Source organism: Pteropus vampyrus, unplaced genomic scaffold (assembly GCF_000151845.1).
Source record: "Pteropus vampyrus isolate Shadow unplaced genomic scaffold, Pvam_2.0 Scaffold462, whole genome shotgun sequence".
NCBI lineage: Eukaryota > Metazoa > Chordata > Mammalia > Chiroptera > Pteropodidae > Pteropus > Pteropus vampyrus.
The window spans coordinates 575,296-599,869 of NW_011889243.1; the positions used below are offsets into that span (position 1 = coordinate 575,296).

General features: G+C 41.7%; 1 protein-coding gene and 1 pseudogene across 4 annotated transcripts in view; one reads left to right on the forward strand and one right to left on the reverse strand.

Annotated features, from left to right (window-relative positions):
* EDC3 (enhancer of mRNA decapping 3) overlaps positions 1-24,574 on the reverse strand; it is a 63,019-nt gene that overhangs the window by 2,991 nt on the left and 35,454 nt on the right. For all 4 annotated transcript variants that reach the window (XM_011382080.2, XM_011382078.2, XM_011382077.2 and 1 more), the window contains exons 4-6: positions 19,055-19,390; positions 5,572-5,725; positions 1,746-1,963 (exon numbers count right to left, since the gene is read on the reverse strand). In XM_011382080.2, coding sequence (XP_011380382.1) covers positions 1,746-1,963; positions 5,572-5,725; positions 19,055-19,390 — 708 coding nt within the window. The remainder of the gene's footprint in view (positions 1-1,745; positions 1,964-5,571; positions 5,726-19,054; positions 19,391-24,574) is intronic.
* On the forward strand, positions 17,778-17,896 carry LOC111732487 (annotated as a pseudogene).

Here is a 24,574-nt window from a genome sequence, read left to right on the forward strand (position 1 = left end):
AAAGGCTTTTCTGCTCTAAGTAGGCCTCTGGGACAGTATAAGAACATTAAGAATATAAGACTTGACTAGCCTAAGAAGTTAAAACTGAGAATAGCAGAAATTGGACTAAAGTCAGGGTCAGCCTCCTCAGGCTTGCCTCCTGGCATAGCTGGGATAGGAAGGCTTTGGGGCAGCCAGAGAAAGATTTGCCTGGAATGGGCATCGTGTTATAGATATCAAGAGAGGGAACTCACACCAGGTACCCTTCCCAGCTCTCAGCCTAAAGTAATACTTCTCAGAGACCCACAGCTCCTTTACTTAGGACAGGCCACCATGGGTCTGTGTGCTCATAGGCACCTGGCCTGAGAATTAGGAGACTGAGGTTCTGCCTCAGGCTCTAGCCCCAGCTTGCCATTGGTCACCAAGCAAGGCCCTTTCTTTAGACCATATTTGTTCACCCCACTTCTCCCCTATTCTTACTTACCCACTCCAATAAGACTTTACCGCCACCATTCCATGTGAAACTGCTACTGTCAAGAGCATCAGGGGATTGCTTCCACACTGCTAAATCCAGCAGCCAATTCTCAATCTTCATTTGAACTTAACCCAGAATTGCTTACTGACACAGCTCATCACACTCTACTATCCTCACTTGCCTTTCAGGTACCAGACCCTTCTGGTTTTCCTCCTCCTTCACTGACCAACCACTCTTTCCCTTTCTCCTTAGCAGATCTCTCAACTCCCTGACTCCAAAACAAAGACTCAGTCTCACGACTTCTCTATCTACCCTCTCTTCCTAGGAGATATTTTGTCCAGGCTCATTATGGCTTTAAATACCAACTACACACTTTTAATTCCAGAATGGATCCCTTCACTTAAGTCCAGACTCATCTACATATCAATCAACATTTCCACCTGCATATCCAGCGGCATCTCTAACTGAGCTGTTCTTTCTCCCCCAAGTCATCCCATTTCAGTGACTCAGGCCAAAGACCTTAAAGTCACTCTTAACCCTTCTCTTTCTCTCATTCCCTACATCCAATCTGGAGATCCTATCTTCATGATTCAGAAACTTTCACCACCGTTCACCACTTCTTAGCCACTGTCTTAGCCACCATCATCTCATTCTCCAATTTATCACAGCCTCTTAAACACCTCCCTTTGTAAGCCTATAGTTTACTCTCAGGCCAGGATGATCGTTTGGAACCTGAGTTGGATTATATCTTCTACTTCATCTTCTAGTGACTCTCCATCTAGCCCAGTAAAAGTTCAAACCTTTACTGTGATCCACAGGCCCTTTATGACCTGACCCTGAAATGTCTAAGTCTGCTATTCTTCACCCAACCCTCCAACATTCACTATCTCCCTTCCATGCTTTATTTGTCTCCATAAAACTCACTACCATCTTACCTATTAGAGATGTTACTTATCATCTCTTCAACTGTTTTAACTAGAATGTTAAGCTCCAGGGAAGCATGGATTTAATAAAAAAATCTATTGCCCTATCCCCAGTGTCAGGAACAGTGCCTGTTCCATAAATGTTTGTGAAATGAATAAGTGGGTCCCCCACTTTCCATCTGAGTAGTGGGAGAAGGAGGGTGAAGGGATGGGAAGCAGGCAAACAGACACCAGAGATAATTCCAGCATGTATGAAGACTCTTTACACTCATGGTGCTTTTCCCCCTGTCACCACTGGGTGGTACCATAAGATCATCAAATTACCAAGGAAAGAGGTGGCCTCAGCCCAGCCCTGTGCAGGTGCTCACCTTTGAGGCTAGACACTTGTTGGCCTTGGGTCTTGCAGAAGAGAGACAGCTCGTTTGTGATAGATTCTAGCATCTTGACAAAGTTGGGCAGGAAGAGGATGACCTGGACATCATGGTTGGCTAGGTGCCTTCCACAGCTGATACCCTGAGCCCCCTTTACGTGGGGCCCACACAGCAGGGCCACTGTAGGCCTCTGATGAATATTTTTGGGATTCAACCTGGAAAAGGGGTAAAGATGCATTATCGGCTGAAGATCTGGCAATTCCTTGCACTCTAAACCAAATGAGTGCCTCAGCACCCGTTCTCAGAATTCTTGATAGCCCCAGGTTCCAGAGGGGGCCAAAATCTACTTCAGGACAGGTCTACAGGGTGGCATTCTCATTGTCCCAGACCCCAGTGTCATCTGCTGGGTTCTCTCGCTAGGTTGTTCACCTACAGCTTGTTCCATATAACACTGTTGCCAGGATACTGCTTTCTGACCAAGAACACTTGCTATTCTCACGGTATGAACCTATTAGCTCCAAACTCTACTTAACAAAGATGCTTTTCCACCTCTGCAGCCTTCTTGTTTTGTTTTTTTTTTTTTCCCCCAAGATGCCTGCTTCACGGCAGCAAGGCTGGTCTCATTATTCTCTCCTGCACTTGTAAAGCTTTCTTGCTTCTGCTCAGTGTCTCCTGTCCAGAAAGCCCTCTGCATGTCAGATTCTATCCTACCTTTTCTTTGAGATCCAGCTCAAGGCTCGTCTCTTCTAGGATTACTCTGGTTCAACTCCTAAGAGACTCCCAGCAAGTACCAACCAGGATAGTTCTAAACTGTCCACAGTTTCTAGTCCAAGTTCTCTTATTCAGTTGCCAAGTAAGCTTCAATAAAGGTAACGCTGTAGATACTAACAGTACCTATATCATAGGATGCTGTGCAGATTAATGGATGTACTGAGAACAGAGTCCAACACAAAGTGCTCAACTGGCGTTAGCACCATTATAGCACTGGTCACAGAGGAGGCAGCAGGCTCGGGGAGACCCAGCCTCCTAGGCTGGCAGCTGCCTTGGACACCCACTTCCTGATGAAGTCACTTTCAGTTTCCTGCCATTCAAAGCTGAGAACTCCCTGGTCTCTGAGAAGCCACAAGTAAGGAGATTTGCAAGATTAGCCCTGGAGCTGTGCCCAACTCACAGGCCATGAGGTCTGCCTGAAGGGCAAGAAGGTAGAGGGAGACAGCCAGCCAGAAACAGGTCCCTGATGAGGCAGTAACAGTAACTTACTGGTCTCCCTAAAGGAGAAAGAGGACAGCTGCTGTCTGGCAAAGAGGAAATTCCTGCCCTCCAAATAAATTTGGGGAATTTAGCAACATACTCTACATATACACCAAATCATTCACTTCCCAGACTATGTTTGCATCTTAAAAGAAACATGATGAGTACTCTTCCCTTCAGACAGACACTGTAGAGTTCTGGCATCTGACTCATCCATGTCTTTCCCTCTCACAAAAGCATCCCCCATCAGAGGACTCAAAGCAGACCATGGCACCCACATACCCAACAGCCAGGGGTAGAGTACAGACATTGGAGACCTGGCTCCACCACTCACTAGCAAGGTGACATGGGCAAGTCTTTCAGCTCTCTTTGCCTTAGCTCATTCATCTTACAATGCTGAAGTTATGAAGATCAAATTCAATGCTGCTGTGAAAATACAGTGAAAAACTGCATGGTATTTGACATACACAAAAATGATTACTAGCTGTGGTTATCCTTCTCAAAGGAAAACTAGCAACTGCTACAAAGGACAGGAGGTGGCCCTTCTAAGTTCAGATAGGCACAAAAACAGCCTGCCCCAAGAAGCTGGCTAGAGAGGAATGTGATTTTGTAGGGACATTCGGATCCTCTTCCCAAAACTACTAATTCTGGGAAGCCACTTAGGCAGTCACAGAACCAAGGGCCAGCTTGCACTACACTTCCTCCTTTGGGGGTTCTCCACTGGTTCTTCCCTGGCACAGGACAGGCCAGGGATCTAGCACGGTTGAGAAGCAGGCCTAAATCAAAGAGAAAGGTGGAACAAACACCCCCCTCCCCAAATCGACAGGGCAAGGGGAGTGGGGGAGCAAGAAGAGGAAATCTCACATCCAGCTTGGATCACTTTAGATCCCACTCTCCCACAAGGTTGCCAAAGTCCTCCTCTCTATTGACAAATCCAGCAGACGCTTGTCAACTCTAATTGTGCTTGATCTCTCAGCTGTACCACTGACCATTCCTTTATTCTTCAAACACTATTTCTTTGGTTCTGAAGCACTATCTTTCAGTTCTCTTATCTCTCTGGCTTTCTTTCTCAGCCATTTTGGAAGGCTTCTCATCTCTTAACTATGCTTTTAATGCTGATGTTCCCCAGAATTCTACCCTAGGCCCGTTCCTCCCTTTACATCCTCTCTTTAGAGGATCTTATCTGCTCTTCTACCATCTACGAGCTGATCACTTCCAGATCTCCTTCTGCTCAGATTTTTTTCTAAACTTCAGATCCAGATTGCTAATGGTCTATCTAGCTATCTCACAGGCCTCCCAAACTTAACATATCCAAAACAAGATCCACTATCTCCCACAAACATACTCCTCCTCTTCCCACGTTCCCTATCACAGTGAATGTGATTACTATCCAACCAGGTGTACATGCTGGAAAGCTTCAAGTTCAGTGACCACGGACATTCTATTTTCTATCACCCCCACATTAATTCCATGACCCTCCTACTGTTGATTTTATCTTTAAACTCCCCCCACCCTCCCACACACACTTATCTCCACTTCTCTGATCCCTACTTCCCTGGTTGGGGTCACCATCATTTGGTTCCAGGCTCAGTTTTCTGTTAGTTTCCTACTGGTCTCACTGCCTCCAGTCTTGCCTCCACTCAATCTACTCAGCCAAAGTCATTTTTGTTTAAAACGCAAGACTAATCATGTCACAGCCCTACTGAAATCCCTTTAGCAGCTCCCTTACTGCTCAGTTGCAGCAAAGCCCTACTTTCCAGCCACACTGAATGACTTTTGGATCCCTACCACTTCCATGGTCTCTTAATTCTTTCTGTTCTTGGCACATGCTACACCCTAGATCCAGACTACTTTCCCCCTTCCTGCTTGCCCATTAATTCCTCCTTGTTCTGCAGGACTCAGCTTAGATGCCCTGCTCTAAGAAGGGTAACTGGCTTCTCCAGCCTGGAGTAGAAATGTGGCTTGCTAGAGAATCTTGTTTCCTCTACAAGGGCATGGTACTTTCTAAAGAGCTCACTTGGCTATAGGGTGGGAGCATATTTTATTCTTTTTTGTATCCCTAGTCCTAGCACAAGATCTGGTACATGATATCAGTAAATGTCTACAACTAAAGTTAAGCACTGCTCCTGATATATGAACCCAAAGGGCAGGTGAAAAGGTACCAAACTCCAGCTCTCCCACCCAGTTGTTAGGGTGGTCCTAGAAGTTCTCAGGTATGGAACTCAAGAGATTTGTATCCCAGCCCCTTTGAGTAAATGACAAGTGCCGAAGGCCAGGTCTCTGAAGGTTCTTAGAAGGCAGGTCTGTGACAGTAGCAGTCTCAAAGCCAGCTGTTATCAGGAAAGAAAGGGTTAAAGGGTGGCTTGCTGAGGGAAGAATGAGGACTTCCAGAAGAGGGCTAAGAGAGGCAAACAAAAACCTTCCAGCATCCAGGAAAGTGGCTTCATAGAGGTGTTCCCATTAGTTGAGCAGCAGCTATCTGATGAACTTCTCTTGCGTGAGGCACGGTGGTGGGGCCCCAGCAAAGTACTACCACCCCACACTTGGCTCCCAAAAGTCTAGAGGCATTTACCTGTTGGGTCCTCCAAGCAGGGTCAGTGCCATCTGACTGGCACACACGCCTGTCATCTCCAGTCTCCGCTCCAGTGTCAAACCATGCTTTTCAGCCACAGACAACAGCTTTTTATGTAGCTCATAGGAAACACTTGGGACAACCAGGCCAGAGTCTGCAATCCAACAGGAGGTGAGGAGAGAAAAGGATAGCAATTATAGGAAACCAGGTCCACAAATGGGTGTATTCCTAGTCCTAGCACAAGATCTGGTACATGGTATCAGTAAATGTACCATGTACAAATCCAGGATTCTGTGAAAGCCAAGATGTTAAGACTGACTCTGCCCTCACCCATCTGCCTCATCTGCGACTGAGGCATACTATGTAGACCCCCAGAGCCTCAAGCAGTGGATACAGAACTGAGTAACAACTTGTTCAAGCTACCATATGGAGTGGGGTTGAACTTAAGCTCTCTTAGCAGCTTATCTTTCATCATGAAGGCCAGATTCACCAAGATATATTTGGTACTACCAAGAAAAGGCCAGCACAAAGCATGGAACAACCACCTATTAACCACATTAGGAGATAGCATGCTTGTCTCAAAGTGGGAGAAAGTCTGTCCCAGTAGCGGGGTTCTCCTCACAAGCAGTCCCCTTATCCTTCCCTAGAAGTGGAATAGACACTACCTAACCCTTCTGACCCTCTAGTCCTGCTATTCGATTTCAAGGCAGGATGATTCACTGATCCCATCTGTTCCCTACTTCCTCTTCCTCCTCTTCTCTTCTATTTAGCTCTTTCTCTTTGCTTAAGAAATTCAACTAGCAACTTGTTTTCTCATGTAATTTGTCATTTTCTCCCCATATGGGGTGAACGTGACCCATTACTCATACCACAGGGAAACAGTACACAGAAAGTAACCTGTGGCTTGCTTTAAGCTATTCAGAAGAATCCTGCACATTTTATTCTCCATAAATAAAGAGAACTCTATAAAGGTTAGAGAGAATCAGTCATTGAAAGTACATCATGGAAAGTACTTGGTTTTATAAGATCAAAATCTGCAATAGCTGCTACACTTGAAAAAGTCTACAGTACTATATGTATCAGTATCAACACACCAGGTGCCATTTCAGGGCCCAGAAAACCAGGACAGGAAACAGCAAAATCGAAAATTATGATCTGTAATGAGCAGCTTTTGCCTTGACAACAAATGCTATCTCAAAAATGCTAAAAGTCACTGGGAACAGACCCTTTGCAAAGAGCCCCATCTGGCCTCACTGGCTGACAGACTAACGAACAAGATTCGCATTAGCAAGTCATCGTGGACTGCATGGAACTAGTTGTCTGGACAGATCAGATGCTTTTTTAGATCCTGTGTCCTCATCTATACTGGAATGTAAACTCCTCAAAGTAGGGAAAGAGGCCTTTTACTTCTTGGGCCCCCACCTCTTCAACTTGTCTTAGCTATATTTATCAACAGAGGTGAGTTCGTTCACATCAGATACTCAAACCTATAAGTGATGCAAACCTAGTGCTATTTCGGTCTGGCCGAACTCTAAGGTGGAAGTTCATCATCATCCGATCGGTTCCAGGGCCTTGTATAAAAAAAACTTGTCTTTTTTACTGATTGTTTCAAGAGAAATTTCTTGAGGTTCTATCAGGTGTCTAATTTTGTCTACAGATTCTTAAAATCACACAAAATGAGGTTAGGGCTATACATTTTAACAACAAGAATCTAAACACAAAGACTGAACCTAAAGCCTCCAGGTCTGTATCTTCTCAAGGGAAGGTCAAAGAATAATAATTTAATGTAACGATGATAATAAAATAAAAATATCTACACATTAAAATTAACACTATCTTCTTGGTTAATGGAGCCTCTCTATCTGCCTGAGTCCTATCCTGCCTTGGGCAGAGACAACAGTGTCACCAGGAACAATTGTCGCAACCCAGGTGCCTGGAGCATGATGGCAGTTGGAGTCCAAGGTAAAGGTAAAGGGGTGAACTCTATAGGGGCAAGATCATGGGAGGCCTTGTGGACCCTAATCAAGAGTATTAGGTGTATTTAGGCTTCTCGTAATGAATTCTCCTTTCAGAGATAACTTGATACCAAACTGTATTTAGTGGTAGCTTTAATGTAAATCTGCAGGGACTGTCTGTACATTGTAGGTCTGAGAGGGTATTAATTTACCAGTGGTTTTATACTCCAAAAAAGGACCAGTGTGATATCACCACCCAATTGGGTGACCAGCACAGAATGGAATTAAAATTCAAATTCCTAGATAAATCCCTATACCCATGAAATAGCTGTGCTGCTTATTGATAAGACATGGAGTTTTTTTCCTCTGCCTCTTTCTGATAAGCCAGTCTGACTGGTTGGACTTTGTGTGTAAATGTTGAAAAGAAGCGTTTTGTGGTGCTTGCACATTCCTTTTAGAGAATCAGTACAGTGGAGTCTTAGACCCTGCAACAGCAGACTGAGCAAAAGAAATTCCTGGCCTCGTCTTTCCCTGAGCTACAGAATGTGCCAAATTCATCAGCAGTGCCCCTTCCTCCCCAACGCAGATCAGTGAGGAGATAGTAATAGCCACACAGTGTCCAGCTGCAGCATCTAGCCAGCCTGGGTGGGATAAGCTCTCCTCTCCCTGTACCGTAAGTTTTATATTTTTAGAGAGAGGCAGCAGAAAGTGAGGTCTGCTCCCAGAGAGCCCTCAGAATGGGAGAGGGGGCACCTGTACACACAGCACAAGACCTAGACCTGGAAAGCCAGCTTGATTGTAGGGTAGCAGGCTCAAGTCTCGCTGCTCTGACCCATTTTCAATTCAGCAGTAAGAACAAGTAGGTGAAGAAATGCATGGACTTCAGGGAAACTCTCCCTTGCATGAAGAGGTGAAGAGGGTGTTTGAAGTAGGCATGTGCGTGACTTGCCTGACAGGTTTAGGGTTGTAAGTGGCTTAGGCCTCCTGAGAATTTATTCAGCTTTTTTACACTGCTATCAATGGTTCCTGAATAGTTCTGATAATATGTGCGTGTCTGGAGCAGGTCATAAAAATGGCTGTTTTAATCAGCTGTTGACATGCAAGGTCAGGCTGCAGCCTCCAGCACTGGCACCTGGTACATCAATGACTGACATTTCTGAACGGGTGAGAGGAGCGGAGCGACAATGAGTCCTAGCCACACTGGGGCAGAGACAAAAGGCACAACAGGAACAAGGCACGCTCCACTCCTCTCACCCGTTCAGAAATGTCAGTCATTGATGTACCAGGTGCCAGTGCTGGAGGCTGCAGCCTGACCTTGCATGTCAACAGCTGATTAAAACAGCCATTTTTATGACCTGCTCCAGACACGCACATATTATCAGAACTATTCAGGAACCATTGATAGCAGTGTAAAAAAGCTGAATAAATTCTCAGGAGGCCTAAGCCACTTACAACCCTAAACCTGTCAGGCAAGTCACGCACATGCCTACTTCAAACACCCTCTTCACCTCTTCATGCAAGGGAGAGTTTCCCTGAAGTCCATGCATTTCTTCACCTACTTGTTCTTACTGCTGAATTGAAAATGGGTCAGAGCAGCGAGACTTGAGCCTGCTACCCTACAATCAAGCTGGCTTTCCAGGTCTAGGTCTTGTGCTGTGTGTACAGGTGCCCCCTCTCCCATTCTGAGGGCTCTCTGGGAGCAGACCTCACTTTCTGCTGCCTCTCTCTAAAAATATAAAACTCACGGTACAGGGAGAGGAGAGCTTATCCCACCCAGGCTGGCTAGATGCTGCAGCTGGACACTGTGTGGCTATTACTATCTCCTCACTGATCTGCGTTGGGGAGGAAGGGGCACTGCTGATGAATTTGGCACATTCTGTAGCTCAGGGAAAGACGAGGCCAGGAATTTCTTTTGCTCAGTCTGCTGTTGCAGGGTCTAAGACTCCACTGTACTGATTCTCTAAAAGGAATGTGCAAGCACCACAAAACGCTTCTTTTCAACATTTACACACAAAGTCCAACCAGTCAGACTGGCTTATCAGAAAGAGGCAGAGGAAAAAAACTCCAAAGGAAGAGAACCAAGAACATAGCATGCAAACTCCAACAATAACATTGCCAAAGCCTGAACAAGGGCCAAGCGTAATTACGTTTGGGTTGGAAGGTGGATCTTTATTGTTCAGGTACCAAGGCGGTAAAATCAGTTGGTAGGGTTTCTCTTAATATTAATATGTATTTTATAGCTGTTGCTAAAACAAGAAAGGGAGATATAATTATAGCCAGCTCTTGACAAGCAGAGAACTTAGGATATGACTAACTTTATCGAAAAAAATGGCTTAAGTACACTCAGTACAAGCCAGGAGAGAAGGCTCTTCCTGACTATACAACTAATTCCACAGTACAAGGCTCGGGCCATGGAACCTAGTGGCCTAGGCACTGCACGGGCCTGCTGCAGTCTGTCCTTTGTTCATGTCTTCATTATTTCTGCACTGCTCATTCTAATACATACTTTTCAGGCCTTTCCCTCCCTATAAACACATGCATGTTCTCACACCCTCCATCGTACTTCCCTACCCTCAGATACCCTCCAGCACCATGTCCAAGTCTTCCCTAGAAGCTTCTGAATGAACATTCCTCGCTGTACTTCAAACCTCCTAGTCTTTCTATTGTGTAACAAAGCTTCCACAACAGTGTCATCTCAGACCTAAATTCAATCCTCACACTGCTGTGGCCCTTTAGTTGAAAGGGCTGTCTGTATCCCATGTCTTATCAATAAGCGGCACAGCTATTTCATGGGTATAGGGATTTATCTAGGAATTTGAATTTTAATTCCATTCTGTGCTGGTCGCCCAATTGGGTGGTGATATCACACTGGTCCTTTTTTGGAGTATAAAACCACTGGTAAATTAATACCCTCCCAGACCTATAATGTACAGACAGTCCCTGCAGATTTACATTAAAGCTACCACTAAATACAGTTTGGTATCAAGTTATCTCTGAAAGGAGAATTCATTACGAGAAGCTTAAATACACCTAATACTCTTGATTAGGGTCCACAAGGCCTCCCATGATCTTGCCCCTATAGAGTTCACCCCTTTACCTTTACCTTGGACTCCAACTGCCATCATGCTCCAGGCACCTTGGTTGCTTTCTAGTTCCTAAATACTCCAAGTTCCTTTTGGCTTCTGGAAGCATGCCTCTCTCCTAGCACTGTCTTCTTTCTTCCAGTGCTACCCCCAAACACATGGCTAGTTTCTCATTCTTCATGTCTCAGCTTAAATATCCCTTGGTCTCAGCATGCTGCTTATTTTCTTTATTGTACTTAATACAATTTGTAGATGTTTTCTTTCTGGACTATCTCACTATACTGTAAGTTCCATGAGGGCAGTAACTGTGTTTATCTTGTTTGGCGCTATATCCCCTTCTTCTCCACTGTGCCTTCAGTGCTAGCACAGTGCCTGGTGAAGGGGCTACACAGATGTGTAGAACTAATGAACAAATAGGACGAAAACCTGTACAATAGCCTCAGGGCATTCCATTGGGTAGCTGGGTAAGAGCTAAGCTGTAACCAAAGGCAAAAGTGGGCAACATGTTTTTGACTCTTTCCTCACCACTTCTTTTCCTATTTACAACTAGAGACCAACCCTCCTGTCCATACTGTACCTCATTTCTTCAGGTTAAAGCTCTGCTAGAACAAGCTATGGACTCAAAAGGTAAAGGACTACCTAACAAGATTACTTATTAATTACAAAGAGGAAAAGTACTTTTACAAAGAAATCTGATGCACACTTTACTAAGTGATCAAACTTAGCCCCAGTGATAGGACAAACTGACATCGTGTACTCTATGACATGATGCTCAGGGAGAGACAGAGCCCCACCAAAATCCTGCAAAAAATGTTTAATATAAATCATACCAAAAGGAAACAATAAATCAAAACTAAGGGGTATTCTGCAAATCAACTGGCTTAGACTCTTCACAAATAAACAAAATAAACAACATCATAAAAAAAAATAAAGTTGTGGAAACTGTTCTGGTTAATGGAAATTAAAGAGATATGACAACTAAATGTAATATGCGATGGTTGATTAAAAATACAGCTATGAAGGACATGACTGGAACAACTGGACAGTTTTGCATACGGAGTGTACATAATACTTTTGTATTAATTTTAATTTCCTGAGAACAATCTTATAGTGTGGTTGTGCAAAGCAATAACCTACTGAGTACATATGGAAGTATTTAAGGGTGAAATACAATGAATGCAACTAAATCTCAAATAGTTCAGATGTGTGTGTGTGTGTGTATTTAGTTTATTTATTTACATAAAGTAAATGTAGCAAAACGTTAACTGAATTTAAATGAAGGGTGTACAGTTGTTCATTAAACTAGTCTAGCAACTCTTTGAAATTTTTCCAATATAAGAAGTTGGGAAGAAAAAAAGAGAGAGTTGAGTGCCTCCATATATGATCAACAAATGTTTACAGAGCAATAATACATCAAGACAGTGGTGGGGTGGGGAGTGGCATGAGACAGAGTAAATAAAAAGATATGAAAATAGATCCTGTTCACGCAGTCTTCCAATCTAGTTGGGAAATAAAAAATATGTATGTGTAAGTATCAGAGAATACAAAAACTAAACTGTGTTATCCTGAGCACAAGTAATTTTAAATCAGAAACTGTGGGCAGTAGGTGTCAAATTCTCAAACTAAATTGTGCCTTGAAAGACAGGCAGGACTATAGTCACAATGATAAAAGAAAGAGCACTCCAGGTTGGGTGTGGAAGAACCTTGAACAAAGTTCCAGAGGCTGGAATGGGTGTGACATGTGCAGATGGAAACTTTCCTGCCTGGAGCCCAGAGGCTCATGTCGAATCTAACTTAGAGTAGGGACAGAGCCAGACATCAGAAGGCTTTAAAAGTGAAGTTGTTTTATGCAGGATGAAGCTGACAGGGCTAGAAAATGAGAGCAGAATGATCTTGTAGAATTGATTTCAAGGTACACAAGGGAACCTGTGGGGTAGTACAAAAAACTAAATGGTCAAGACAATTTCAAGGGTGATTCTGAAGGAAGAAGAGAATCTAGGGCCGGAATGAAAACTGAAGATAAAGGAAAACTCTTTGCCAGGGCTGCTACCGAAAGAATCACCATGCCTGCTATCAAATTAAAAAAAAATGGCCTCAAAGATCCTTTCTAGTCATAAACTTTTATGAGAAGGAAGAGGTAAAGATGGCCACAAAGTTTCACGCTGGATACTTAAAGAATGGTGATTCCAGTGAGAAAAGAAAATGGAAGGCCAAGGAGTCAAAGGTATGGGCGGGGGTGAATGACTGACTTAGCTATGATACGTTGAATTTAAAGAGGATGGTGAATACACTGAAATCAAACTTTTTCTTTATTGTGGCTAGATATCTTTGGCTCTGAAATGGCAAGATGGCATATACTGGCAAGGTAGTCACATTTGTAGAGACAAACTCAGTTTCTAGAATGACCAATTAGCAGCTCCATCAAAAACTCAGATGTGGGGTTATAATGTGCTAGGCTCCAAATCCTCCAGCCCTTAGTTTGAGCTTAAATTCTTAACTTAAACTCTGGCAACAAGATGCCATGAGACCTTTTCCAGTGAAAGACTGTAGGAAGCACAAATGTTCATTACTGTAGGAAGAGTCTAGCAAAGACAGCTGTCTCAACAGTATTACTCTAAAACCTCATGAGATTGCCAATGACTTGCAACCAAGCCCTTCAGGCCAATGACAAGTGCCCACCTGATTATTCAGGCCCAGAAACTCTGAGGGATTCCATGTTAAAGGGACTGAACACTCCCTCCACTCCTGGCACTGGAGGATCTGCTAGAATCTGAGATTCCCCAAATCGACCAAGTCACTGTCAAGGAAGTTCGCCGGCAGAAATACAATTTCAGAAACTAGGCTCATTAGCTCTGCTCAATGAAAAGTTGTGCTGGCACTTGGTGCAGGAGCATAGGTGTATTAGTGCAGGTGTTCTGATTCAGAATATCTCCCTAGAGTTTACCTCCTGATGTCTCCCTGTGGCCCTCTTAAGATAAGCAATGCTGAAGAGGTACATCCCTGTAACACATGGTCTAACCTGTAAACACAGGATGGAGAATGGGGTTCACGGGGAGATAGAGACAGGAAACTATGTGGATTGGGTCAATGGTTTGAGGAGGCAATAAGATCGTGACCAATTCCACTACAGGAAACAGCTGATTCTGTGAATAAGAAGGATTCTCTTCAAGAGCACAATAGCTGCTAAAGGAAGTCTCACCACTTCAGGGTAAAATTCTCCAATGGCGACGTCTAAACTTGAACATTTATTTTTTTCCTGAATTCTATCTGAACACATACACAAACCCAAAACAGATTTCCTGATCACCTGTTCCTCAGGAGATAAAATTATTGCTAGTCTTGAAAGCATTACAACATTTCTTGAGGGATTCTTGGTAACAAGAAGCAAAGGAAGGCAGCCAGGGCTCAGAGGCAGAAATAGAATGCCAGCAGTGGAAGACACCTGCCAGCCTGTAATGGTGAAAGCTGAGCTTGCCCTGAAAGCAAGATATATCTCCACTGAAGCTCAAAGACGTAGCTAGCAGAGGTGGGAAGAGTAAAAAGGCAAGCCACAAAACAGAAGGAACTAACTGTGGCTTCATCAGCTACTTCCCTGCAGAGCGGGTAGGAGAACTGCTTTCACCAAGAGAAAGGGTATGGCTGAGTGGTCCTAGACTCAAAGGGAGCTCAGACCAAGTACCTAGCTCAAACGTTGACTTGATCCTTTTGGAAGACAGTAAACAGAAACTCTACTTCAGGTCATCTTCACTTGCTGCTCCCCCAAATATCGACACACACAGTGTGGAGGCAGAGAAACATTCTTCAGGCAAAGCAGATGGGACAACTGCAGAGATTTCAGTGCCTGCGTCAACAGGACCCCACCGCTTCCCATTTGGCTTCTATGTACTTGAGGAAAAAGGCTACACAGTGGAAAACAAATGGTGGAAGTTAAATGAAAATTCTACCCAAAAGGAAGGGCTCTTGAATAAGATATACCTGAGAGAAATTTACTAGAACCCAGGGAATGAAGAATTTAAGACATGTGAAAGTCATTCCTGATGAAAGATTTACTGGAACACTTAACTACAGCAAAATAAAAGTAACAAAAAAAAAGGGGGGGGGGCGGGTAATGGTGAAACCTCATAGAGATGCCAGGAATTTAACTGAGATAGCACATGAATAGAATAAATACTCAATGAATATATTCAATACTATGATGTTGATTATAATGATGCTGCTTCTCCTGAACCAGGCCTCCACCTTCTCCTTTCTGCCACCTCTAAACCTGGTACACACTTTTATTATTTACTTGTTTATACATTTGATTATCCTATACTCTAAGGCCCTTGAGGTTTGGACAATGACTTAGCCAGAGTATCCAGAACTGTGCCTAGTACATAATAGAAATTTTGTAAATGTTGATCTTTTGAAATAACCTTACTGAAATTCATATTTGAAGTCAAATATTGATAAATAACAATTATAAAATGGGTACTGCACTAGCTGCTTTTCCATATGATCTCATTTGACAAGTATTACTTCGTTTTACAGATAAGGAAACAGGCTCTGTAGTCCCTTTTTGGCTACGTAACTCAATTCTCTAACTCTACAGAAGCCTCCTCACTGAAGCCTTTAGTAATTAATAATTTTATCACCTCTCTATCCCTTAGTGTGGCAACTCTACTATCTGCTTTCCCTGGGCTCAGTCACAAAAACAATGCAGGAGGAAGATCAAAACTATGTGGACTTGGCCCACTACAAATTCATGCTATCTAACTGAAATTAGACTCTCACTGCCATTCTTCCTGCCCCACAAGTTTAATGCGCTTGATTACTCTATCTTTTTTCACTTGTTTTCAATCATTAAATCCTATCCAATTCCTCTTTGTCATTTCTCTCACATCTTTGTCTTCTTTTCCATTCAGAGGTCCAAACCCATGATACATTAGTTATGTAATGAGCTTAACTGTTTTTTCCTATTCTGGTCTTTCTCCTTTCATTCTACCTTGAATTCTATCATAAGACCAATCTTCCTAAAGACTAGAAGTCTTTGGAACATCTCATTTTCAGAATCCTTCAGTTATTCCCTGTGGCCACAGGACGATATCACTGGCACACAAGGCTCTCTGCACTTGCCAAACCAGCCAATGGCTGACCTCCCATCGGCCCTTTCCTCACCAGCACCTGCTCAGTCTATCCACGAATATTCTCCTCTTCTTCTCTGCCTGATGAAACGCTGCCCATGCTTCAGGGCTTCTGTCTTGCTCCCTTAGTGAAGCCTTGCCTGAACAGCCCAGTCTTCAAGCCTTCTCCTGCCTCTCGACACCCAGTACATTCTCATTGGACTCCAGGCCTATACGGCATATTTCTATTTCTTAGTACATTATAATAACTTGAACACAAAGACTGGATTCAAGTGACTTACAAATAATAAGCACAGTGTTCTGATTGACTTAAAGTGTCTTATACATTTCTTTTAGATTATTATGAATATTCATCCAAGATTCCTCTCTGAAGCCTTACCATTCTCCTAACCAGTGTTCTTTGGGGACCTCTCACCACTGAATAGAGTGTTCACACCTTATAGCCAAACTTAACACTCAGGTATATAGCCACTAATACCATTATTTAGCAGGGGAGGGCCAAGCTGGAGAAATGTCTGACAATCTGTGACTGCTAGAGACAGTCACACTATCAAAGGACCCAAAAGGGCTTTCCAAGAAAAAAAAGACTTGGGTTAAGCAAAGAGCTAAGTTTAACTGCTTCCTGAATGTATTTTCCCAATCAACAGACCTTTTATAACACTGCTGTGCCCTCCCTCCAAACACAGTTGGCAAAGAATACTGCCAAGAGTATGAACAGTTAGTAATAGCTTAGAAACTGCTGACACCACTTAGCATGCAGTCAGTATGTGGAATACACAGTACACAGCAAGCTGTCAGAATCCTAAAACCCAAGCTATCACCAAATAAGCGGTAAACATCTTGTTCTTTTGCTACTCTGGGGATTAGTAGAAAAAAAGATATTTGAGGTTCTAGGACATGAATGCCACAAGGCTAGATTGAGGAGCTATCCAAGTCACTTTCCACAACTGCTGATCTAAGTTGGTCCATTTCTGAGGGAATACTAAAGAGAAAAGACTATAGTCTATTTTATCATTAAACTGCCGATCTCATATTATATTCTTCTTCTCTTTAACTAAACCACATTCAGAAAAGGAAAGAAAATGTGATAAAGTTTTTTAGAGCCTTTACCTCTCTGGGCCTTGATGTCCTCATCCGTAAAATAAGAAAATCATATGAGGTGATCAAGTAACCTAACACTACTATTTTATGAACCTAGGTTGTTTCCCCACATATTCTAGATAGTTTGCCTTATTCTGATCCTAATAACATATGGATAGCAGATCCAGCTGGAAGTGTCCTCGGCTGTGCACTATCTGAATTAACAATCAGTAAAATCTGCTTTGAGGCCTTGGAGTTGGAGCCGAGATAAAAATCGCCTGTAGGAGAAACTGCTCAGCAAGATAACGGCTTGCTTGCTCTATTTCCAGCCAAGGGCTTCATATCCACTCCTATCACTGTTGAGAACAAAGAGAAAACCAGATGGCATGAGGCTGCAGGGCCTCTTGTCCCCTCACTACCGTGCGCCAGTGAAGTGCAACTGGTCACTACACACCACAAGCTGCCACACCTGAGTTCTTGGCCAAGGACAAGCACGTGTGGTTAGAAGTGTGTTTAATGGCAATTCTGGAAGAACAGTTTCATATGAGAGAAGGGAACTTTTTACTTCTGTCATTAAATTAATAAAGTGTGTGAAAATCAGGTTGGGGAGGTGAAGGGTGTAGTAGGAAGAAATTCTCACCTCTTCCTCTGTCCATTTTAACAAATGTTTTCTTGGGCTCTTTTAGATCTGTGACTCTTTCCTGATTTTCACCGATATTCTCTCCCTTTTAGCCACTTCACTCCAAGGCAGGCTATAATCTCCCCAAGCTCAGGAATTTCAGGGAAATTACATACTGTGTGACTCAACCACCTCTGCCCAAAGAACTACTAGTAGAGGCAGCTTATTTTGCAACTGAGAGCTGTAAAGGGGGAACAGTCAGAGGTACATGGATGGCAGGCTCTGAGTGTACTACCAGACCTGCTGGATACTGGATGATAGATGCCTTTTGAAGTGTCTAAAATCTGCCTATGGTCATGGCACCCTGAACACACCTGATCTCATCTGATCTCAGTTGCTAAGCAGGGTCAGGCCTGGTTAGTACTTGGATGGGAGACCACCTAGGAAGACCAGGTACTGTAGGTGTTAAAAAAAAAAGAAAAGTCTAAAATCTAGCAAAGTAAGTGTGATTCTGAGCTATGCTATTTGCTTTTACAAGTGGTAAAAATCAAAGGAGTTCAGCAAGATACAGTCAATGCCACTTAAGGAAACTACCTTCTTAGTAAAGAGGCACGCCTGCCAGAGTTTGCTAGTGAAAGATGGAAACAATTTAGTATTCTTTCTTGGCCTGAGAGTCCGCTTACTTTTTTCACATGGAAAGGACATGCAAACTTCTATACTCAGCAAAACCAATACAACAGAGCCCTACTGTTATCTACAAAAAAGCCATGCCATATCTCTGATTTTCCTCTCAATATAATTAAGCTGTCTCTATAATTCTCCCTATAACTGCTACTAGCATTCAAGATTTATATTCTCTATATTCAAAACTTCAAACCGAAATGAATGTTTATACTTAGTTCCTTCTCTGCTTATTAAAATGATTATGATTCCCCTCAGCTCTTAAGGTCATTCAGTAACAATAGTTTTCTAACTGTATTCTAAGAAGCCCAGTTAATAATGTGATGTGAGAGGACGGAGCAGGGACGAGCAGACCACCTTTCACACAGCTGTTTTTATCTGCCTCTATCGGCATATGTTTGAAGAAAAGATTCTAATGCTAAAAAAGAAACTTAAAAATCACTATAGTAATAGACTAGACAACCATATGCAATGACTTATATAAGTACCAAGGTACTATTTTATTATATGAGAATTATGACTAGCCAACCCTCAATGAACATGGCTAGCAGGAGATGAGGACAGTGTAGTAAACAAATATAATTTATTGAAACCCTAATTTTAGCCATCTCCAACTGTTTTTTAACCCAGCAAACAACTAGTAAAATAGAGCTAAACTTCTGGTAAAATTATGTGAATCTAGATAGGTGGTCCCTATGCCTTTAGTTGTTAATCATAACATACCAAATAAACAGCAGACCGGATCCTACCAGATGCAGGATATAAATGAACATGTAGAGAAATCGGCTCACCGACAGTGGTGGGTAGGATGCTGTATTAGCCATAATCTCCAAGAGACAATAATAATGCGCCAACCACCAAGCCACTTTAGTTAATTCCTACTATAAGACTCTGACTCAAATCTGGTCATTCTGTTTTAAGCATAATAGAAAGGGAACTCACCTGTGCAGAACTCCTTGCTCACACTGTGGGGCACTGTGATCCGTCGGTAGACAATGGGCTCTGACTCTAGGATGTTCTCATCATGGCGGTACCGAGTAGGCCTTTCATTTGGGATGCCCCGGGAACGGGTGCCACTTCTCCTCTCATAGGTGTCAATCTCCTCAAACACAGCTGCCTTGTCGAAAAGAGCCAGGTTCCCTTCAAAATCAAAATCTGTGTCTGGGATCTCCTCAATATCATCCCCAAAGCACTCGTCATCTTTATTCTTCATTTGGCCATTCTTTAAACCACTTTTCTTTGGAGTTGCCTGATTCGGATGTCTGCTACTAGATGACCCTAGAGAAACAACAGGGACTAAGGTCAGTGAGGCTACAGCAAGGGCTCAGTGGAAGTAGAGCATACATTAGTGCTTTATGGAAAGTGTTACAGGAATCAAAGTGAAGATGGTAACTTATTCCTCAATTATAATAAGTAGCATAAACTACCACAAATCATAGAATAACAGATTTCATATATTACCCAAGTAACAGTGAGTATGAAATAAGCAGTACTCCTGGAAATCTCAACCAGCTCTGTCCTTCATAAGGAAATTGGTAATGACAGAGGCTCTGTTTTTTTGACAACTGAATATCAAAAAACTGGAAGGTCAAAAATACAGCAGTCTCTTCCCACAGGTTTGGGTGGTTTGATTCTGAATGTCTGGCAGTTGTTGGAGAAAAATACTCTAGTATCAAAGAATGTCAAGTCCTCATAATCTTAAGCTCATAGGAAGATACTATTCAACTGGTTCTTAATCCTCTGCTTACAAAGCAAGCAACCTTATGATTTTAATTTGGTGCCAGGCCAGACCCCAGCAGGAGGAAATCTCTGGTTTAGATAGATTCCAGATTCTGAGCCAGATATACATCTCCCATTATAATCTCCCATTATTCTGACTTACAAACCTGTTTTTCTATCTTTTGGTTCATGTGATCTCTTTTCTCAGAATTTCATCACTTCTGGGTAAGCAATTTCTGAACCCTCAAATAATGCTAGGGACCATACTGACCTGATTCTGTAGAGGCCACATCAAGATACACACCAGCATCAAATAGCCACTCACCCTCAGTCTCTGAAACTCTATCTGGCTGCCACACATCAGTCAACTGCTACTCTAGCAGCCAAGGCATAAGACCCCACAGAATTCTTCAAACCATCCATTCCCAGAGAATCCTGAATTGAATTTGTACTCTGATCCCCATCTGACCACCTGAAAGGGTGGACCAGGTGACTGGTATGCCAAATCGAATCTCCATGATGGTCTAAATAAATGTAATGTACTTCTTTTGAGAGACTGGGCTCCTCAATTACTGAAAATGCTCAAGTAGAGGTTAGAATGATCATGAGTGAACTCCCTCACACATACCATCTGAACTATCCTGTTTTAATTCTTCACAGCAATCCCTTCTATCCAATGGACAATGAGTCAGGAGACCTAGGATCTAGTTGCATCCTGCCATTAATATGATATGTAATCTTATACCTGTCACCCAACTTGTTTCCCTGTATGTAAAATGCTCACTATGGTATCCCCCAGCAGGGTTTCTAGCATGTAGCACAGTCAATAATTTAATGAATTAATCAACATCAGAAAGATTAATTATAATAACTATTCTGAAAGATGTGTACTATGCAAGTGTAAATTGTATCCTAGTCTTCCTAATGCCAAATATTGGCAGGGAAAAAGGCTGTGGCTAGCGGTGAAGTTGAGATTTAGGACTCAGAAAAAAACTAGGGCTAACCAAAATTACAAAGGGGAGGAAGAGCTGGCTAAGCCACCATAAACAGCTCAGGTTATGAACCACTGAAAAGCTCATTAATGTCTGGGTTAAGCTCTAATTCCAATAATTTGATAAAAGTATTTAGTGACAGCATGTAGCGTGCTACATCGAGGTGCTGGGAATATAGTATACAACCAAGGCATGCTATTCAAAAAGGAAGGAAGAGAGAAATATAAGCAAATAACTAAAATACAATGTGATGAGAATTATAATAGAAGTTTATATAAAGTGCTATAGAAAGATGAATGAAAAAGCAGAGCTGAATTAGGAATGGGAGAGCAGGCATGAAAATACAAGGTCAGGATAACACCATTAGCAAGGCATGCTGGCAGGGGAAGAACTAGAGAAAAAATCCAGTTTGCAAAATTATCTATGTATTGCCTCAAAATTAATGAAAGCATTCTATTAGGAAACAAGTCTCTAGCTCAGTGGTCTCCCTCCAGAGGGATATGCATACCCAAGGAGTGGTACAGGATGATCCACTGTGATTAGGGAGAAGACACTAAATATTCTATTTACTTTTTCTTTAAAACCAGTAAGAAACCAAGCTTTATGAATTTAATGTATGGATGGAAATTGGCACCCTTATGAAGGTTCATGACAGCCAATCACTTTGAGATATCTGAAAAAGGCTGATTTTCCATAAGAAGTGTATATATACAAGTAGAGCTGCATCATTTTTTTTTGTGTGGCAATATATATGTAACAAAATTTACCATTTTAACCATTTTAAGTGTACAGTTCAGTGGCATTAAATATACTCACACTGTTGTGCAAGTACACAAAATTTTAACTAAAGCATATGAGTAAGTGGCTTAAAAACATTCCTGTAAAGAAACTATGTATTAAAGATAATACTGATAATGCATCGTAAGTGAAAAAGAGAATGGCAGAGCTAATACTTCTCCTGGTATTCTTATAGGCCTCTTTTAGTCAGAATGAGTTGTTTTTTTTTTTTATGTTTACATAAAAAAAAATTGGTTAATACAATTATATAATTGGTTAATACAATTATATAATTTCAGGTGTACATTATAATTTGACATCTATACATTCTATTCTGTTTATCACCCAAAGTCCAGTTTCCATCAACTACTATATATTTGATCCCCTTTACCCACTTCACCCTCTCCCTGTATTTGATCTCCTTTATCCCAACTACTTTCCCCACCTCCCCATCCCACTAGTAACCACTAGTCTATAGTCCTCTGGTAACCATTCATCTATAGTCCATGTCCATGAGTCTCTGTTTGTCTTGCTCAAATGCTGCTTTTAGGTTTATATCCCACATATAAGTAATATCATGTGATTTTCTATTTTTTCCTGTCTGGCTTATTTTGCTTAGCATGATTATCTCGAGGTCCATCCATGATGTCACAAATGGCAGTATTTCATCTCTTATAGCTGAGTAATATTCCATTGTATATATGTGCCACAGCTTCTTTAGCCAATCATCTATCGTAAGACAATTCAGTTGCTTCCATGTCCTGGCCACTGTAAATAAAGCTGCTATGAACATCGATGTGCAAATATCTTTACGGATATGGATTTTCAAGTCTTTGGGGTAAATACCCAGTAGAGGGATTGCTGGATCACGTGGTAGATCAATTCTTAGTTTTTTGAGGAACCTCCATACTGTTTTCCATAGTGGCTGTACTAATTTGCAGTCCCACCAGCAGCGTATGAAGGTTCCTTTTTCTCCGCATCCTCTCCAACATTTGTTATTACTTGTCCCATTGATTATAGCTATTCTAACAGGTGTGAGATGGTATCATTGTGGTTTTGATTTGCATTTCCCTAATAGCTAGTGATGATGAGCATCATTTCATATATCTGTTGGTCATGTGTATGTCTTCTAGGGAGAAGTGTCTGTTCAGGTCCTCTGCCCATTTTTTGATTGGATCATTTGTTTTTTTGCTGTTATTGAGTTGTATAAGTTTTCTGCATATTTTGGATATTAGGCCTTTATCAGAGGTGTTGCTTGCAAATATGTTTTCCCATTCAGATGGTTGCCTCTTTACCTTGTTGATAGTTTCTTTTGCTGAGCAGAAGCTTTTTAGTTTGATACAGTCCCATTCATTTATTTTAGCTTTTACTTCCCTTGCTTTTGAGGTTAAATTCATAAAATCCTCTCTAAGTCCAAGGTCCTTGAGTTCAGTTCCTATGTTTTCTTTTATGCATTTTATTGTTTCAGGTCTTATATTCAGGTCCTTAATCCATTTTGAGTTAATTTTAGTGTGTGGTAATAGACAACAGTCTAGTTTCATTCTTTTGCAGGTGGCTTTCCAGTTTTCCCAGCACCATTTATTGAAGAGGCTTTCCTTTCTCCACTGTATGTTTTTGGCTTTTTTGTTGCAAATTATTTGCCCATGTAAATATGAGTTATTTCTGGACTCTCGATTCTGTTCCACTGATCCATGTATCTGTTTTGCTGCCAATACCATGCCATTTTGCTTACTGTCGCTTTGTAGTATAATTTGAAGTTGGGCAGAATGATGCCTCCAGCCAGAATGAGGTTTTTAAAAATTAATCTAACCAGATCTAAAAAGATAAACTTCCAAATTAAAAAGTATCAAAGTTATTCCAACATATGGACTACCACTAATTAACTTTACCCTAAGTATAACTACACTACATCAGAAGTCTGCAAAAGATAGTCCTGGGGCCAAATCCAGCCCACTGCCTGTTTCTGTAAATAAAATTTTACTGTTTGTTTCCATATTTTCTACAGCTGCTTTTGTACTACAAGGGCAAAGTTAAGTACTGGAGACAGAAATCATTTGGCCTACAAAGCCTCAAATATTTAACATCTCATCCCTTAGAAAAAGTTTGTTCACCCAGCTCTACATCATGCCTCTGAGGTATTTTTTCCAGCTATGACTGCCATTAAAATTTAAAAAATATATATATATATTTTAATTAACTGAACCTGGGACCAATTTCTTGAATATCCATTTCATTCAAAGGGTTAAGTGTGTCACTTATTAAACTATTGTCTTTGAACTCCACACTCTCCCTTTGTGATGCAGGACTAGAACTCTACAAACTACATTTTCTCCTTCCTTAGTTGGCTTCCTGTTAGTTTCCACCGCGAGTAGTAGGTACTTGAAGAGACTGGAAGGAAGGAGGAAGAAGGAAGAAGAAGGGGCTTTTTCCTTGTTTGCTTGCTACTCGTACCAGCACTGCCCTGATAGCTGCTACCAGTCTCCAGCTTTTCTTTCTGGAATGCGTAAACACAGTTTCATTGTACCCACCTCAGAAGTACTGGCACCAGCTCTGTGAAGCCCCTTCTCTGAATTTTGAGGTTCTGATAACCCCAACCTCATCCATTTATTTCCTCTCCCTCAATGTCTTTTTGCTTTTTTTTAAATCTTCCAACACTTAGTTAACCAATTCTCTATATTAATTTTTTTCTGAAAGAACTAGTGCGTTACTATTATTCTTAGTGGTATACAAAGATTTTAAAAATTAATGACCCACAGTTAATCACTCTAAGTATTAATGTTTAATAAAAAAATTTTGAAATACTACTATAAAATAGTACTATAAAAATAGTTCATTTCATGTTTATGTAATCCTTTTTAATTTTAAAGGTAAAGACCTTTCTTAAATTACAGACACAGACATACAGAGAAATAAAGCTGATAGCTTCAATTCCAAAATCTCAAACATGGGTCAAGAGTGAACAGTGAAATACACT